The 17,413-nt window shown below is 46.3% G+C and overlaps 1 protein-coding gene across 1 annotated transcript in view; it reads left to right on the top strand.

Moving 5' to 3' along the window:
* The first annotated feature begins 739 nt into the window (after nt 1-739).
* Nucleotides 740-17,413, top strand: part of TM9SF3 (transmembrane 9 superfamily member 3) — a 46,104-nt gene continuing 29,430 nt past the window's right edge. Inside the window, exons 1-2 of the mRNA XM_077346047.1 lie at nt 740-900; nt 12,749-12,944. Coding sequence (XP_077202162.1) covers nt 820-900; nt 12,749-12,944 — 277 coding nt within the window. The 5' untranslated portion in view covers nt 740-819. The remainder of the gene's footprint in view (nt 901-12,748; nt 12,945-17,413) is intronic.

Below are 17,413 nucleotides of genomic sequence, written 5' to 3'. Positions count from 1 at the left end.
ACAGTGAGGCTGCCCAGCACTGGCTTAGGGGATCACCTCCTGGGATCTTGTCAGCCTTCCAGCCCACTCCATTCCCCCTTCTTCTTGTCGTGCCTGGGCAGTGAGTTCCTTGGCAATGCCGAAGCTCCACGCCCCTCTTCCATGGGCTTGCCTGGCCGCAATGCTGCTCTGGCCCCTGTTGGAGCTGCTGTTTCGTGGCCGAGAGGAAGGGAAGTGGGGGCGGGCTGAGCATCTTCCAGAGCCCGCAGAGCTCGTGTTCCGCCGGATCCCAGCCCAAAGCCACGCTCTGCAGTCCTCTAAGCCAGGGGTAGTCCAACTGCGGCCCTCCAGATGTCCATGGACTACAATTCCCAGGAGCCCCCTGCCAGCGAACGCTGGCAGGGGGCTCCTGGGAATTGTAGTCCATGGACATCTGGAGGGCCGCAGTTGGACTACCCCTCTGCAGTCATTTTCTCCATCGATTCCCTGCTCTCCTGCCCAGTGAGAAACCGACGCAGCCGACATCCTTCTCCTCCTCCCCTCCGTTTCACTCCCCTTGCGAGGAGGTCAGGCCGCAGCTGTCCGCCTCCGGGAAGGCCGCGGGGCGGGCAGAGGGGCCCCAGTGCGGCTGCGCGCCCCCTCCCCTCCCCTCCCCTCCCCTCCCCTCCCCTCCCCTCCCGCCGGCAGCGGCTTGCTCCGCGTTGCGCGGCGTGGGTCCCTCGGCGGGCGCCGTCGTGCGGCGGCGGCGGCGGCGGTTCCGGCGTGCGCCCGGATGACGTGGCGGGGAGGGCGGAAGCGGCGCCTCCTTTTCCTCGTCGGAGGCTGGCGGTGGCGACGGGGATGGCGCCGGCGGCGGGGCTCGTGTGCTGCGTGGCGGCCTTGCTGGTGGCGCGCGCCCGGGCCGACGAGCACGACCACACGGTGAGCCCCTCGCCGCCGAACGGGCCGGGCCGGGCCTGGCCTGGCCTGGCCTGGCGCTCCTGCCCCGGCGGAAGGCTGCCCGCTGCGGCTGGGCCTGCTGGGCTGGCGCTCCCTCTCCCTCCCTCCCTCCCGTGCTTGCGGTTCGTGCCGGGCCGGGTTTCGTCCCTCCCTCGGAGGCTGGCGGGCGGGCGACCGCCCTTGGGCCGGCCTCGCGTGGGGAGGGGGCTGCCCGGGCGCCCCTGCGAAGGACGCCGCGCTGAGCGGCCCAGCCCACCTGCATGGCGGGCGGGGAGGGGGCAGGCCCCGTCAGGAAACTTGGGGGACCCCAGCTGGGCTCCGCCGCTTCCCACCGACGCGATTCATCATCAGGCGGGATAAATGCACTCGGGGAGCCCCTCCTGCGAGTAGTCTGCGGCCCTGGAGGGACAGGCTCCCCCGTGGGGAAATAGGCCACGGTTAGGATCCTTGAGAACTTATTGAGAGATGTCAGAATGCTGAAGACTTTTGTTGTGGTCAAGTCTGGATCCGTGTCTTGTGGTGTTGGATCCACAAAATAAAGTCTCATGCCACGTTAAAGACCAGTGCAGTTTTATTCAAGCATAACTGTGTTTGTCAACACGAGACACTTTTGTGTCGTTTCCTGGGTAGTGAGTTATCTGACAAGGTTGCCCCTAATCCGTGGAAAGTTTATGCTGGAATAAAACTTTGTGGGTCCTACAAATGCTGCATTCCCTTCTGGAAGTGCCACTCTTCATAGTGCAATAAAGCCATACCAGACATTCACTGATGGTATGTGTGAACGGGGTCATGCATCCTAAGTCTTGGCATTCATGTAGAGTGCTTCAGGTAATACTGCAAAAATACAAGTCCTGTAAGAGAGACTTTCTACCTGTAGTACAGAGAAAGGCAGAGGGCATATTGGTTTGTGTAAGGGTGGTGTGTAGAGAATTCAGTTATCTGGACCATGTTCATAGTCTCTGTGTTGTGCAGCTCAAAGGCAGCTCAGTGGACTTTATGGTGAAGCTAAGAAGGATACGGGAAAGCTGCATAGTTGAGCTTTTTCATTCTTTGCCATGCTCCACCAGCTGAGTACACACAGGAATACGTGCTTCGTCAGGTCACTGGTCTGTCAAAATTGTGATTATTTTCTCTGACTGGTAGTGTCTTTCTGTGGTCCCAGGTAGAGATCTTTGATATCATACACTACATGATCCTTTTAACTGGGGATGCTGGTGATTGAACCATTGTCCTTGTGCATGCAAAGCAAATGCTCTGTTTCATTGGCATGAGCCCCAAACTCCAGTGGCCTCAGGACTGATAGCTGAGTATTTGCATAGCCTTAGTATTATATAGGGCTTTGCAGAGTGATATCTGCAAAATAGAGGTACCGGCTCGGAGGAGCTTGCAGTCTAAATTTCTAGAGAAGGTAGTCGGGAAAGAAGAAAGTGGGCAAGAGTGACTGTAAAGGACACGAAGTAATGGGTTTAAACTACAAGTACAACGATATAGGCTAGATATCAGGAAAAAGTTTTTCACAGTCAGAGTAGTTCAGCAGTGGAATAGGCTGCCTAAGGAGGTGGTGAGCTCCCCCTCACTGGCAGTCTTCAAGCAAAGGTTGGATACACACTTTTCTTGGATGCTTTAGGATGCTTAGGGCTGATCCTGCGTTGAGCAGGGGGTTGGACTAGATGGCCTGTATGGCCCCTTCCAACTCTAGGATTCTATGATTCTATGAATTGAAGATGAATATATTCTTATAGGCTCTTGGTCTTTGTTTCTGTTAGGGTGAAGAATTTGGGTTGGGGAGGTAAAAAACCAAAAGCACTTCAAGATCCAGCATGGAACACAAATGTCCAAGTGGTGCTTGTAGCCCATGGTCAGACCATTTTGTTCTCAAGCTGCCTTTCTCAACCTTTTGACCATTGAGAACCCCCTGAAGCATTCTTCAGGCTCCGAGAAACCCAGATGTCCGCAGGCCATCCCTTCCTGCCATGCCCCCAGAAGTCACAACACCCAGACAATTCTACCAGATGTGACATCACCAAGGATTTATTGGGCTGGGGCCCTTCCCCTTCTTACTTCCTCTGGGCCCACTATCAGCCATTTTTTGAGGGCGGGGGGCAAGATTGAAATGACCATATATGGTAATATCATCCAATAATTTTTAAATTAAAACAAATTAATTAATTCTCACCCAATTGGAGAAACCCCTCCAGGGCTGTTAGGAAAAGCCTGCTGTAAAAGCTCCAGTCCCCCCCTGTATAGGCGGACAGCAGATCTATCCTTGACCATGGAGACTAATGGATCCAGTAGGTTTCCAGAATGTTCCATGGATCCAGTTTCCCCCAGTGATTCAGTCAATGGGCAAGGGGAAGATTGACATAGAAGCCTTTCTGAAGCCATCAATGAGTCCTCTCCCTGACACCCTTTCTGTTCCTGGCAAAAGCCAGCTTCTTGGTACATTGAGGAGCTGCACAAAAGGAAAAGGGAACTGAGAAAGCTAGAGTGAGTTTCTGGAAAATTTGTGATAAAGCTTCAAGAAAATCTTGTAAGATGCTTATGAAATGGCAGCAAAGGCCACAAAAAGAGATTACTTGGCAGCCTCTATTGCTTCTACTAGCTCTTGCCTGGCACAATTATTTAAAACAATTAGGTCTTTAACATCCTTGGTCACAGGACCATCAGAAATTTCATAATTGGATATCAGCTGTGAGGCTTTCGTGAGCTTTTGCAGAGAAAATTTTGTCACCCCCCTCCCCCCAAGATTTCCCCACTGACTTTTGTGTAGTTAGCGAACTGGAGACCCCTTGACCATCTCAAAGTCTTATTTTGGACTGCTCCTTGGCTGATGTGGACAGAGCTCTGACAGCCGTTTGGCCTACGATGTGCCCAGGAGATTATCAACTTATCCATAGCTTCAGGGACCTTCCCAGAAAGGCCAAAAGAGGTCATGGTTAAGCCACTTTTGAAAAAAAAAATCAGTGCTGGATTCATACAACCTAGCCAGCTACCGCCTAGCTTTGTACCTGCCATTTTGGGGTAAGCAGGTTGAGCATGTGGTTCTAGAACAATTACTGAATTTCTTGCATGAAATGTAGGGTCTTGATCCATTCCAGTCTGGCTTCAAACCATAGGGTGGTTACCAGATCTGGCCATCAATTTAGTATCATCTTCAAATTTAATAAGCACCCCCTCTATTCCTTCATCCAAATCATTAATGAATACGATGGACAACACAGGGCCCAGGACAGATCCTTGAGGCACTCCTCTCTAAGAAGATGACGAACCGTTTACATGCACCCTTTGGGTGCAATCTGTTAACAAGTTCTCCCTCCACCTAACACTAATAGGATCCATCCCGCATTTTACCAACATGCAAATAAGAATATCATGCGGAACCTTATCAAAAGCCTTACTGAAATCAAGGAAAACTGGGAGGAACCTAAAGAAACCAGAGTAGCTCCATAAACAGCTTTCAAAAGAATTGAGTAATGAAGACTCATTTAGGAAATGGAAGGGAGGACCTTATAACCAAGGAGGGAATATAAACAAGTAACCAGTGCTTGTAGGGAGAGTGTTAGAAAAGCTAAAGCTTCGTAATGTTAAAAACAACAAAAAAGGGTTCTTTGGTTACATTCAAAATAAGAAAAAGAATTGGGGAATGGTAGGACCATTGCAGGGACTAGAAAATGACACTGTAACAGGTGGTGAAGAGAGGGCTGAACAGCCCGATTCCTACTTCTCCTCAGTCTCAACATGAATCGTGCTCGACATGGCAAAATCATTTCACGTGATGATGAGGAATGGAAGTTGTGGCCTAGGATCACTGTAGGAGAAGTCCATAAACACCTAGCTTCTTTCAATGAACCCAAATCCTCTGGGCCAGATGAATTGCACCCAAGGATACTAAAAGAACTTGCAGATGTAATTTCTGAGCCTCTGTCCATTATCTTTGACAATTCTTGGAGAACAGGTGAAGTGCCAGAAGATTGGAGACGGGCAAATGTTGTCCCCATCTTCAAGAAGGGGGAAAAGAAGGATCCGGATAACTGCCGACCCATCAGCTTGACGTCTATAGATGACAAAAATTTAGAACAAAATTAAATGGTCGGTCCCTGAGCAGCTAGCATGGATGGCTTCAGTGACTAAGAGTCAGCATGGCTTTCTCAAGAACAAGTCATGTCAGACTAACCTTTTGTCTTTTTGAGAAAGTTACTACCTTGCTAGATCAAGTGGAATGCTGTGGACATAGTTTACCTTGATTTCAGTAAGGCTTTTTATAAGAGTCCAGGGGCACCTTTAAGACCAACAAAGATTTATTCAAGGTGTGAGCTTTCGAGTGCAAGCACTCTTCGTCAGACTAAGAACTGACCATCATAACAGTAGGAATATATAAGCAAAAGTTAATCTTGTTACATTAGAAAACTGTTCACAGCACCCAAACACAGCCACATGAGAACTCTCTACTAAACCAGCCAATCAAACTCCTCGAACCCATTTGTAGTTTACAAGGACATATATATTAGAAATAAAACTGTCAAAGCCAGTGATCCTCGGCTCACACCCTACTATTTATTGCCGGGCCCCATCTGTCTCCATACCAGTGTGAAACTTTCTTACAAGTAGAAGCTAAGCTGGCAGCTATCTTGTCCTGGGACCAGAAAGTATAATTCAAAATTACATTACATGTTACTAGCAGTCACATAATCCCAATTAAAATAATGGGTACACAAGTTACGTAAGGTTAGCATACATAGTGAGATAAAAAATCTTTGTCCTTTTTATAAGGTTCCAGATGATATTCTTATAGACAAGTTCGTAAAATGCGGGATGGATCCTATTACTGTTAGGTGGATCGAGAACTAGTTGACGGATCGCACCCAGAGGGTGCTTATAAATGGTTTGTCAACTTCTCAGGGAGGAGTGACAAATGGAGTGCCTCAAGGATCTGCCCTGGGTCCTGTGCTGTTAAATTTATTTACAAATGTTTTCTGTGAAGGTATAGAGCGAAAAGCAGTTGTTTTCTGTTGCCCCAGAGTGGTTCGTCAGTGGAACAAGCTTCCTTGGGAGGTGGTGAGTCCTCCTTCTTTGGAAGTTTTTAAGCAGAGGCTAGACAGTCATCTGACAGAAGTGCTGATTTTATGAACTTAGGCAGATGGTGAGTGGGTGGGCAGGAAGGGATGTGCCAGTGTTTGTCTCCTGTGGCCCTTCCTTGCATACCCAGGGAATGGTAGGGCCAGGCTGGATTCTGGAGATTTTTGGATGCCGGGAATCATTTGGGTATGGAATTGGGGTCACCGTGGGTTGGCATGTAGTTGGGAATTCCTGCACTATGCAGGGAGTTGGACTACATGACCCTGGAGTTCCCTTCCAATTCTGTGATTCTGTGATACTTGCATATATTTCACTGGCCCCAAATTTCTGCTCTTCTTTTTTAAAAAAAAACAAAAATTGAGTGTTTTTTGTGGCTTCAGAATTTCTAGAAATCATCAATATTTATATTTGGCCAACCGTAGGAAGTAGGCAAAATTTGTTTGACTTCATGCTTGATGGTGCTTGGCTCCTGGTGGCCTTGTGTACATTTCTTTCAGCTTTGCAGAGGTTTTTGTCCAATACAACTTTATTTTTAATGTCAAGCAACAGCTTCTCAATCATGTTATGTTTGAAGAGCAAATGAAGGAAGAACACAATTCTTACTGGCATCTAAACTTAAGGGTTTTGTATTTACTTAGATATTTATACACTGCTTTGCTTCCCAATAAATATAGCATTTTATTGCTTCCTTCCTCTGTTTTATCTTAATTGCAACTAGAGGTCTTTTAAAAAGAAGATTTCTTCTCCAGGTATATTCAGTAGATTCTGAATTACCCAACTCCCAATCTATGTATTGGGATGTGGGTTCAGCCAGTTTCAGGATTCCTAAATCGATTCGATTCCATTATATCGTATGGAGCCATTAAAGTCAGTGGGAAATCCAACCTGTCTATTCAGTGTTCTGGTGGGGGCAGGAGTTGAGGTAGAGGCAGCAAATTTGCAGCATAGTTACTGGAGTCTCTTCTGAAAAGAATCCCCAAATTTCAAAAAGATTGGATGAGGGTGTCCAATTCATTGGGCACCCTAATCAGATGCCCCCATCCTCCATTCTTATGGGGGGAAATAGCAAGACAAACAAGCCCAGCAGACTGTCCCAGAACATCTGCATGAAAGTAGGGGGGGGGACGTTTTTGCAAGGCCAGCCCAACAGCAGGGGCAGTGCCACTGTGGCATTGTGGCATTGCCAACCCAACAGGACTAAGTTGATATCAGAGTATCTGAAACTGCAGGGGGGGGAATATTTCTCCAGGCACAGCAGAACCACTGCAATCCATGCATATGCTGCCAACAGCAAAACCCAGTGTGTGGCAAATGCCAGCTCAACAAGGCTGCAGCACAGAATCACCATCCTAGTGGGGGGAGAGGACTTGCAAGGACAGCAGTGGACTCAAGCAGAACAGGAACAGAACTTAATGCCAACCAATCAGAGCCGTGCCCAGCAGTAAAGGCCAGCTCAACACAGTGCTGAAACCAAAAGCCAAGCCAAACCAATAAGAAAAAGAGGCATGTGGCCTTTTGGCCTGACCCCCTCGCCATTCCCCACGAACAAGAGGCCCAAATCCAACAGCGAAACTCAGAATAGAGAACAGAACCACAGAAAGAAGGCGGGGAGAAGGCCTTAAGCTCCCCCCCCCCATGATCTGCCCACACCACCTGTCTACTCACTAAACATCAGTTACAATAAAAACATGGGTTTATGAGTCTTCTCCAGCATTGACCTGGAGAACTGGAGGTCCTCACACAGGATCTCTCAGGCTCAGCAACAGCTGGTGTGTTTAATTGCCTTACCTTCCTGTGGAGAGCTGCTTTTGTGTTGTAAATATTGTTGGGATTCACTGATGCACTGTCAGAGCTTTGAAATCTCTAGTTGAAATCTCCAGTTCTCACCTGGAGGTTGCTGAGTCTGGACACTGTCACAAACCATTTGGAATGTCTCATCTTCTCCATCCGCATGCCTATGCGATTTGGTTTATTTATTTATTATTTATTATTTATATATCACCGCATTTCCTAGGAACCCACGGCGGTTCACAGAATAAAACATTATTGCTGTTAGATATGTAGATCAACTCCAGAAAGTTGCTCCAGCCTTTCCTTTCCCCATTCGCACCTTCCCCCGCCCCCTCCATCCTCCCTGCCTTTGGACTGTAGGTTGCGCGCTCCGACACGCTGGCGATTATGGAAGGCCGAGGCGGCCAGTGTCACAGAGGGCACTGGCCGCCTCGGTCTTCCATGATCACCAGCATGCACGCAACCCTACGACCCCGTTTGGGTCACCAAGGCCACTGCTGTAGATGCAGGTAAACCAGCAGTTCTCAACCTTCCCCCTTGGGTTGCCAAGGCTGCTGCTGCCACCATGGTGGCAGTGGCCTCAGCAACCCCCCTGAAAGGGTCAATTGACCCCCTTGAGCAGGGGTAGACAAACTGCGGCCCTCCAGATGTCCATGGACTACAATTCCCAGAAGCCCCTGCCAGCCAATGGACATCTGGAGGGCCGCAGTTTGACTACCCCTGCCCTTGAGGGTCACGATCCCCAGGTTGAGAACCGCTGTATTATACATACCTATGTATTTACACAAGAAGAAGAGTTGGCTCTTATATGCCACTTTTATCTACCCGAAGGAGTCTCAAAGCAACTTACAGTCACCTTCCCTTTCCTCCAAATACACATACTATCGATCATGGTTGGTTTATAGGTCAACATACAGAATTCATACAAAGGCTCTGAACATATTAGAGCAGATCCTTGCAGACAAGGTAGATTGTTTTAAACCAATGATTCCATTAGGTAGTTTGTAAGTAAATAGATACTAATTTGTTTCCGTTGCCATAAAATTGTTTTGCTTTATAGCCAAATTATCTTTAATACTGCCTCATTGGACATACAGTAACTTGAAGCCTGAAAATTTATTTCAGGGGCTCCTCTATAGTCCAAAGGTTAAAGAGGCTGATTTAGACAAAGGTATATCTGCCAAATGGCTCAGCTTCCAGTACTGGGTGCAGTTCTGGAGGCCTCACTTCAAAAAGGATGTGGGCAAAATTGAGAGGGTACAGAGGAGAGCGACGAAGATGATCTGGGGCAGCCTGGGGACCCAGCCCTAGGAGGGAGGCTGAAGGACGTGGGAATGTGCAACCTGGGGGAGGGGGTGAGAGGGGACAGGATGGCTCTCTTTGAGTATGTGAAAGGTGGTCACTTAGAGGAGGGCAGGGAGCAGTTCCTTTTGGCAGCAGAAGAGAGGACCTGCACTAATGGGTTTAAACTGTGTAGAATGATATAAGCTCGATATTGGGGGGGGGATCACAGTCAGAGTAGTTTAGCAGTGGAGTCGACTGCCTAAGGAGGTGAAAAGCTCCCCTTCACTGGCTGTCTTCAAGCAGCAGCTGGACAGGTACTTATCCTGGATAGGTATTGAGGAGAGGGTTGGACTAGGTGGTATGTATGGCCTCTTCCATGGTTCTATGATTCTATTAAATGTTTTTCCTGAACCAATAAATAGCTAGAAACTTAAGGACATCTTTCAGTGTTAGGGGTTGCCAGACCACCATTATTGCAAAGTTGCTGTAATGCTGCAACACTGATTGAATCTTATTTTAATAACAATAGAGATTTTTCCAGGAAGGGAAATGGCCATAATGCTACACTGGTGGCTACACTGATTGCCAGTTGAATTCCAGATCAGGTTTAAGGTTTTGATACTTAACTTTAACGCCATTCGTGGTGTAGGCCCAGCAAACCTAAGGGACCGCCTCTCTGCCTGTGTCCTCCAGAGAGCACTTAATTCAACCAGTTGCTTGGTTTCAGCCGGGCCCAGGATGTTCTCAGTCCTGGCCCCTACTTGGTGGAATGACCACACAGAGAAGACCAAGGCCCTTTCAGAGCTGATACAGTTCTGCATAGCCTGTAAGAGGGAGCTCTTCCACCGAGCTTTTGGTTGGGGCCAATGACCTAGTAACACATATGGGTCTCCCCAACAAAAACACACATCCCCTCTAGTAATATCCAGCCTTGGGTAAACTTATCAGCAGTGATAAAGCTTTCAGCTGATAATATTGTGAGAGACTTCACATTCCAAATAAGTAAACTCTTTGAATTAAAAGTTTCTTTATTAGAAATGCAAGTATCTACTTTAAAGGCATAATCAGAACTGACTCACAAGGCAATATAGGGGCTCCCCCTCCCTTGGGAACTCGAACCAGGCACAGTTCAAAGGAGCTAAAAGTCCAGGCTTCAAGGGATGGGAAGACATGGGAAATAAGGAAACCAAACAGGGAGGGGAACAGAGGGCAATAAGGGATAGAAGGTAAGGAATGTTTGGGGAAGTTGGTATGCATAAAATACAACAGCAGGAAATCAAATTTGGGTTGTCAAACAAGGGCATCTGGGTTACATCAGGCATATAGGTCAGGTTAGCTAAACACACTGAATACAGCAAAATATAATCATGGCAGAAATACATTTTTTTTTGACGTTCTGCCCACCCCCCAGGGCTCCCTTCCAAATCAACGAAACAGGAGGGTCCGATTTCTGTGGATAAGCTTCATGAAACTCGTGCACCAGTTTGCACCTGTTCAGCCCCCACCCACTCTTTGTCCTCCATGGGGAACTCTTTCCAGTCTACAAGGTAATGAAGTCTTCCTCAGTGAACTCCAGAGTCCAGAATTTGATGCACTTCGTAATGGGTGTTTTCGTCCACAAACACACTAGTCTGGTGTTGGAGGCCGCCGTAATAAACTGGAATGGATTCACCACTTTGGATATCTTAAAAGGTCCCACAAATCGCGGACTTAGTTTTTTGGAAGGCTGCTGACAGCCAAATGCTTTGTGGGCAAGTCTATCATGTCCCCCTCCTTCCAAGGGGGCGCCAGACTGCGGTACTGATCAGCATGACGCTTATAGTCCTCTTTGGCTGTCTTTAATGACTTGACAATGTCAGTCCAGGCAGTCTGGATCTGGGCTGCCCACTTCTTCAGATCTGGGGGCTCTTGGGCTTTGGGGTCCAGGTAGGAGCTGTCTACAAGTTAGTACCAGAGACCACTTCAAATGAGGAGACCCCCATGCTGGTTTGGGTCCCATTGCTGTACACAAATTCAGCCAAGGGGAGCAGTGCAACCCAGTCTGTTTGCTGATAGTTTGCTATTCTATTAATACTTTTAATTAATTGGTTTTGTTATTATATCATTAAAGTTAGTGTTTTATTGTTTTAACTGTGTCGGTAACTCTGTATGTACACTGCCCTGAGCTGGTCTCGAAATGTAATTAATAATAATAATAATAATAAACAACCCAGGAGACATTATTTTTGCTCCAGTTGTTCAGTACTTATTCAGTTGAGTGCCCAAGGATTTGATATTATCATGAGGAACCTATAAGTAAAGCTCTGTCTTTTTCATTCCAGCTCCAGGAAAACTGATTTGGAGCCCTCTCCAGATTTAATTCAACATTTCCCCCCTATCTACCTTGACTGTGAATGGCCTGGGTTCTTATCCAGCTGTTCTCTCAAAGGGGTTGAAGCGGAACTGGGTGACCTCTGGAATTTCCAGAGAGGGCTCCGTTTTATGCAGAGCGGTCAGTCTGCATTACTCCGAAGCGCAAGGAGCAGCCAGGCCAAGTGCAAAGTGCTGAGACTGACTGGCTTTGTGGAGATACGAAGAATGGAGTTTTGGGAAGAGGGGGAGGACGTTTTCATATGAGACAGAAACAAATGGAGCCCTTGGCAGCATCAGAAGCACTCAGCATGGGAGACCTTAGGAGAGCTTAGTTTCTCTCCCATTTGTAATTACTGAGTAGGGGAACTCAGGAGAGAACTTGCATGCCCTTGAAATTGCTGCTAGAATTACTAGCAAGAAGGAGGCAGGGTTTTCAGGTCTGAAGATGTAGGTTACGAGAGTGCTTTGTGGGGGACCATGTATGGAAAATGCCGGTAAGAGGAGAGATGCATTTACATTTTGCTTTTGATTCTCCATGAAAGAGCATTGCCAGGTTTGTTCATATTGTGCAGTGATAAGAGACTGAATTATTTCCTCTCTGTCTCTCTGTCTCTCTCTATCACCTACCCAAACACCCATCTACCCATCTACTTTTCTATCTATCTATCTCTATCTCATATGTGGGAAAGTACAATGAACATTCAATATGAAACTTATTTAACAGTGAACAAGTATCAAACAGTGCAATATAATAACAATAACAGCAACAACAAACAGTGTGTGGTATAGCAGTATTCAGTAACAGCAGCAGTGTGGTCAGTCTGCACCATGGGCCGGTTTTCAGTTAGTTATGGGGCTTCTGGTTGGTGGTAGCGGCTTGTTCACTGATCTTGGCCAAACACCTGGTGGAAGAGCTCCTTTTCTCAGGCCCTGCATAATTGCTTTAGCTCTGGTGGGATCCTGATTTTTCTGGGAGTTTGTTTGGGGGGGGGGAGCCCGCTCAAACTGATTAGGTTAGCAGTTGGGATCCTCAGATACTGCTGAAGGTAGAAGGTATTTCAGAGACTTCCCAGGTATTTGCTAGTATTCAACTTATCCTTAATTTGAAACCTGCGGCTCTGTGATTCTTGGGACAAAGACAGGAGAAAGACAGATGGGTCAAAGGGCAACCAGCCTGTGGCTGTTCTGCTCAGCCTTCCCTTTGCTGCCAGTGACAGACAAGTGCAGCACCAAAGGAGGGGTTTGAAGCATTCATTTCACATTTTCTCATGAATACCTGCTTGGCTGTAATGAGTTCCTTATTCCTCTAAATGTGCTTTCTTTTCAGTACCAAGACAAAGAAGAAGTTGTTTTGTGGATGAACACTGTAGGACCATACCACAATCGCCAAGAAACATACAAATATTTCTCTCTCCCTTTCTGTGGAGGGTCAAAAAAGAGCATTGATCATTACCATGAGACGCTGGGAGAAGCTCTTCAAGGGGTTGAATTGGAGTTCAGTGGTTTGGACATCAAGTTCAAAGGTAAAAATCCCTCTGTCTTGCTTTCACCGCTGTTTCCTGAAACGGTCCCCCACCATCCCACTCTTCAAAGCTTGGAAGCATTACAAAAAATTGTAAGCTTCAGAGACTTGTAAGCAAATGTCCTCAAGGATTGTAGAATAAAATCCGTGCTTATTGATGAGAATATAATATTACACCTGTAGCCTGGAACATGTGTGCAGACTTGGTCATAATTAAGAGTTCAGGAGCAGAGGCTGCCTCCTCTCCCCCTCCCTTGTGTGAATTCTGACTGTGGCTCCAATTTGCATCAGCACAAGCTTTAAGTGGGTTTGCTGTAAACCAGTATTGGAAATTGGTGAACACACATCATTGGGGCTGCAGCTGCATTTGGTCTCCCGTGTCCAGGCCCTCATCATACTTAAAAGGGTATGTTGCCAGTGGAGAGGATGGGTGTACTTAGCTTCAAACAACAGTATCCTCCACTTTGCCTACAGTCTGTATAGATCATTTGTTGTTGTTGTTAGGTGCAAAGTCATGTCCGACCCATCCCGACCCCATAGACCATATTATATTGTGTGTTTTCTATTCAGCAGTGGCATTGGCCAGGATTTCAGGGCTGCATTGTTGCTTTGTATGAATAGACAGTATGGCCTTAAATTATTTCATTTAGAAAATGCATGCCACCTGTCCAGAGACCTGTTCAAGGTGGCTTAAGATGAGTGGAACTGAACTGTAAAACACAGGCATGAAAAAAGCTATTAAAATGAGCTAGGGTATAATGGCAGCATAAAATATACACTGAATAGCCTAGAGTGATGTAGATAAATTATTCTCAAACAAAGACAGGCCATAAAAAGTTTTAAAGGTGTTAAAAGCCTGGGTAAAAAAGGAATGACTGACAGACCTCAAATGCCCGATGCCTAAAGCAGTGGTTCTCAACCTTCCTAATCCAGTTCTTCATGTTGTGGTGACCCCCAACCATAAAATTATGCAAGAGTTCTTTCACAGAAATTAAACCAAAACTGACCAATGGCGTGAAGATCCATTGTTCATGATTGTATATATATTGCCCCCTGGGGCAGTTCTCTCTCTACAATTCTATTCAACATCTTTATGTGCTCTCTTGTTCAATTGGTGCAGAGGTTTGGGCTGGGTTGCCACCTATACGCCGATGACACCCAGTTCTTCCTCCTAATGGAGGAAGACTCTCCCCCAGAAACATTAGCCAGCTGACTGGAAGCAGTGATGGGGTGGCTCAAGGAGAGTCATCTGAAGCCCAACCCTTCAAAGACAGAGGTCCTGTGGCTGGGCAGGAAAGGTCCAAACAAGGAAGTGCGCCTACCCAACCTGGATGGAGTGCAGCTATCAATAGCCCACTCCGCCATTGGAAGCTCTGTTTGTCAGTTTCACAACCCAAAAAAGAGGAAGAAAGGATGGTGGTAGCATTAGGAAAACGCTTGAATAAATGGATTGCAGAGGCATACAGGGCCGAGGACAGACCAGGTCCCCAGGGTACAACAGCATATTTGGTGAGGAGTGCAGGCATTAATGCAGCTCTGAGCAGCTTGGCTTCACTGAACCAAATCTGTAGGGTAGCCTACAGGTCCTCTGTTACGATATTCACAAAGCACTATAAATTGAATCTGTACAGTGCTGTGGGTGTGGCCTTTGGGTGGCATGTTTTGCAACAGGTGCAGTATTAATATTTGTCTCTTTCCTTTTGTTCCCTTGGCTAAAACCAGAACATGCTCTGTTTATCTTCTGCCTTGACTGCCATAAATATATTCTCTGTGGACTTGTCATATTTCACCCCTTTTGCCTTGACCCAAAATTTTGCTGCCAAAATATGATCCTCTCCTGTTATGTAGTTCTTAGGCCACCCCTCTTTATATCCTGCTCTTTCTTAAAGCTCATAGCAGATTACAATTGGAGAAAAATTCCGTTTGCACAGGAAAGGTACAGCAGGCTTAAAAATGAATACATCCAATTTCAGTAAAGGAAATAGCAGTACAGTTTTTGCAAGCTAAAGGCGGACCTCAACCAGAGTCCTTCCTGAACTCCCACAATTCTGTAGGGCCTTTAAAAGGGAGCTCCTCCACCAGACATTTGGTTGAGGCAGACTGACCAAACAGTATCCACTGCCCCCCCCCCGACCAACCAAACAACATCTGCTGGTCCCCCAGACATCCCACAACAATATGAATCCAAACTGACCTCCCTATGGGTTTTTGTTAGATGTTAGAAGTTATAAAAATGATCATTGTGTTATAAAATGTTGTAAACCTGCTGTTAACTTGGAGCCCACTGTTATGATTATTTCAAATGGGTTGCCGTGTTGGTCTGAAGTACCACAACAAAAATAGAGTCCAATAGCACCTTTAAGTCCAACAAAGATTGATTCAAGGTGTGAGCTTTCATATGCAGGAACATTTCCTCAGACCCAAAAACTGAGGAAGTGTGCCTGCACATGAAAGCTCGCACCTTGAATCAATCTTTGTTGGTCTTAAAGGTGCCACTAGACTCCATTTTTGTAGTGTTATGATTATTGTTATTATTGTACCATGGCTCAATGTATACCCTCCACGTTTTATGTAAACCTCTTTGAGCCTCATGGGCGGGTGGTATAGAAATATAATAAACAAACAAACATATAAGCAAAATGTCCTACACTGGCTTCTCATTTCCATCCACTCACCTTTCAAGTTTCGCATAATTATGCCGTGTTTCTGCCTTAATATATTGTTCTGTATCTGTGAGTGACATTCCCTTCTGTCTTTCTCACAATGCCTTCATGGTGTCATTTCTTCACACATTCTTACTGTTCCAGGCCACAAAAATGGCCACAGGGAACCTGATGGAACTCAGAGGTTGAGCTGTACAATCAAATAATGTAAAACTTGTTGATTATTTATTATAGTGCACAATTAAAAACAAAATAAAAACTTCATAAAAACTATAGAGAACTAACAGCACATAAGACCAAACGCGTTTCGACCCTACTGGGTCTTCCTCAGTGGTCAGAACTGTGATGATACACTCTATGTAAAATACCTATATTCAACACTTTATGAAGTGTAGCTGAGTGGTTGAATGGGATCCTGGAAGATAAATATTGAAAAATATCAGAATGAGCATGATTAAAAAAGGAGAGTCTAATATGTAAATCATCCAAATATGACTGGTAAATTATGGCTCCAACCCATATATGTAAATGTTATCCTTTTTGGAGACCACCTCCTATGGTATGTGCCTGGGGTGACCACTCTTCGCCATTATATAATTCTGTGCTGAGAATGCATCTCATGTGCATCAGAAGAAAAAGCTTTTTCACATATTCTTCCTCACCACTGAGGAAGACCCTGTAGGGTTTTTATGAAGTTTTTACTTTGTTTTTAATTGTGCACTATAATAAATAATCAACAAGTTTTACATTATTTGATTGCACAGCTCAACTTCCTACCTGTTAAGGTTGGTGGTGTTCTTTTTTTGGCTTTGGTTTTGCAGAGGGAACGTGATGTCAGCCCCCCCCCCCCATTCTAGAGCTGGGATTCCCAACCAGGGCTCCATGGGAGCTTCTCAGAGTCTCCCCAGCCTCCCCCCCCCATATCCTTGGCCACAAGCTATTGCTGGCATTCCCAGGAAAGCAGGAAACTGGACACCTGCACTGGCCTTGGGGGTGGCATTCTCACATGGTTGTCATGTCTGGGAATGGGGGTGAAGCCTGGACACGCACTCCTGCCTCAAACTGCTTCCTTCCTCTCCCCACCCTCAGTCCTCCTCAGGCAGGGCAGGAAGGTGATCACCTGACCACTTCCAGCCTGGTTCCGGGGATCCGCAAAGCCTAAAAAATATTTAAGGGGCTCCTCCACAATCAGAGGGTTGAAAAGGGCTGTTCTAGAGCAAATAGGCTCCTATTCCTGCTCTGACAAGGCAACCTTGTCTACTAACTATAGCAGCAAATGGATATCTATAAGAAACCTGTCGCAGTTTGTCCCCCTTGTACATACAAAGAAGCAAGGCAGTGTGGAACCTAGACTCAGGAAATGGAAGACCTGGAATTTCTCAGTGGCATATGAGATCTTAGATGAGAAATAAATTGGTACATTTCTGTATTTATCTCAGAACTTTTTTGTTAAATGGGGCACGGCCATGGCTTCGCAGTAGAGCATCTGTGTTGCATACCAACAGTCCTGGTCCCATTTCCCTGGCATTTCTGGTCAGAAGGATTAGCTAGGAGGTATTATGAAAGAGAACAACTGTTGGTCTGAGTAGACCATGGTGACCTTGATGGACAAAGGATCTGATTATGGATAAGGCAGCTTATGGAACAGAGAATCTGCCGTCACGGCCCTTGGCACTAGAGGAGACTCCCCTCCCATGTTTCTCTTCCATATTTTTCTGTTCTATATCTGATCAAACGTCTAAGAACTAAGGGGCTGTGTAGTTGTACTGATGGGAGGTTGTGTTGTCATGGTCATTCACAATCAAAA

The sequence above is a fragment of the Paroedura picta genome, chromosome 7 (genome assembly GCF_049243985.1).
Source record: "Paroedura picta isolate Pp20150507F chromosome 7, Ppicta_v3.0, whole genome shotgun sequence".
NCBI classification, from domain to species: domain Eukaryota; kingdom Metazoa; phylum Chordata; class Lepidosauria; order Squamata; family Gekkonidae; genus Paroedura; species Paroedura picta.
This window is presented reverse-complemented; position numbering and strand designations above follow the sequence as displayed.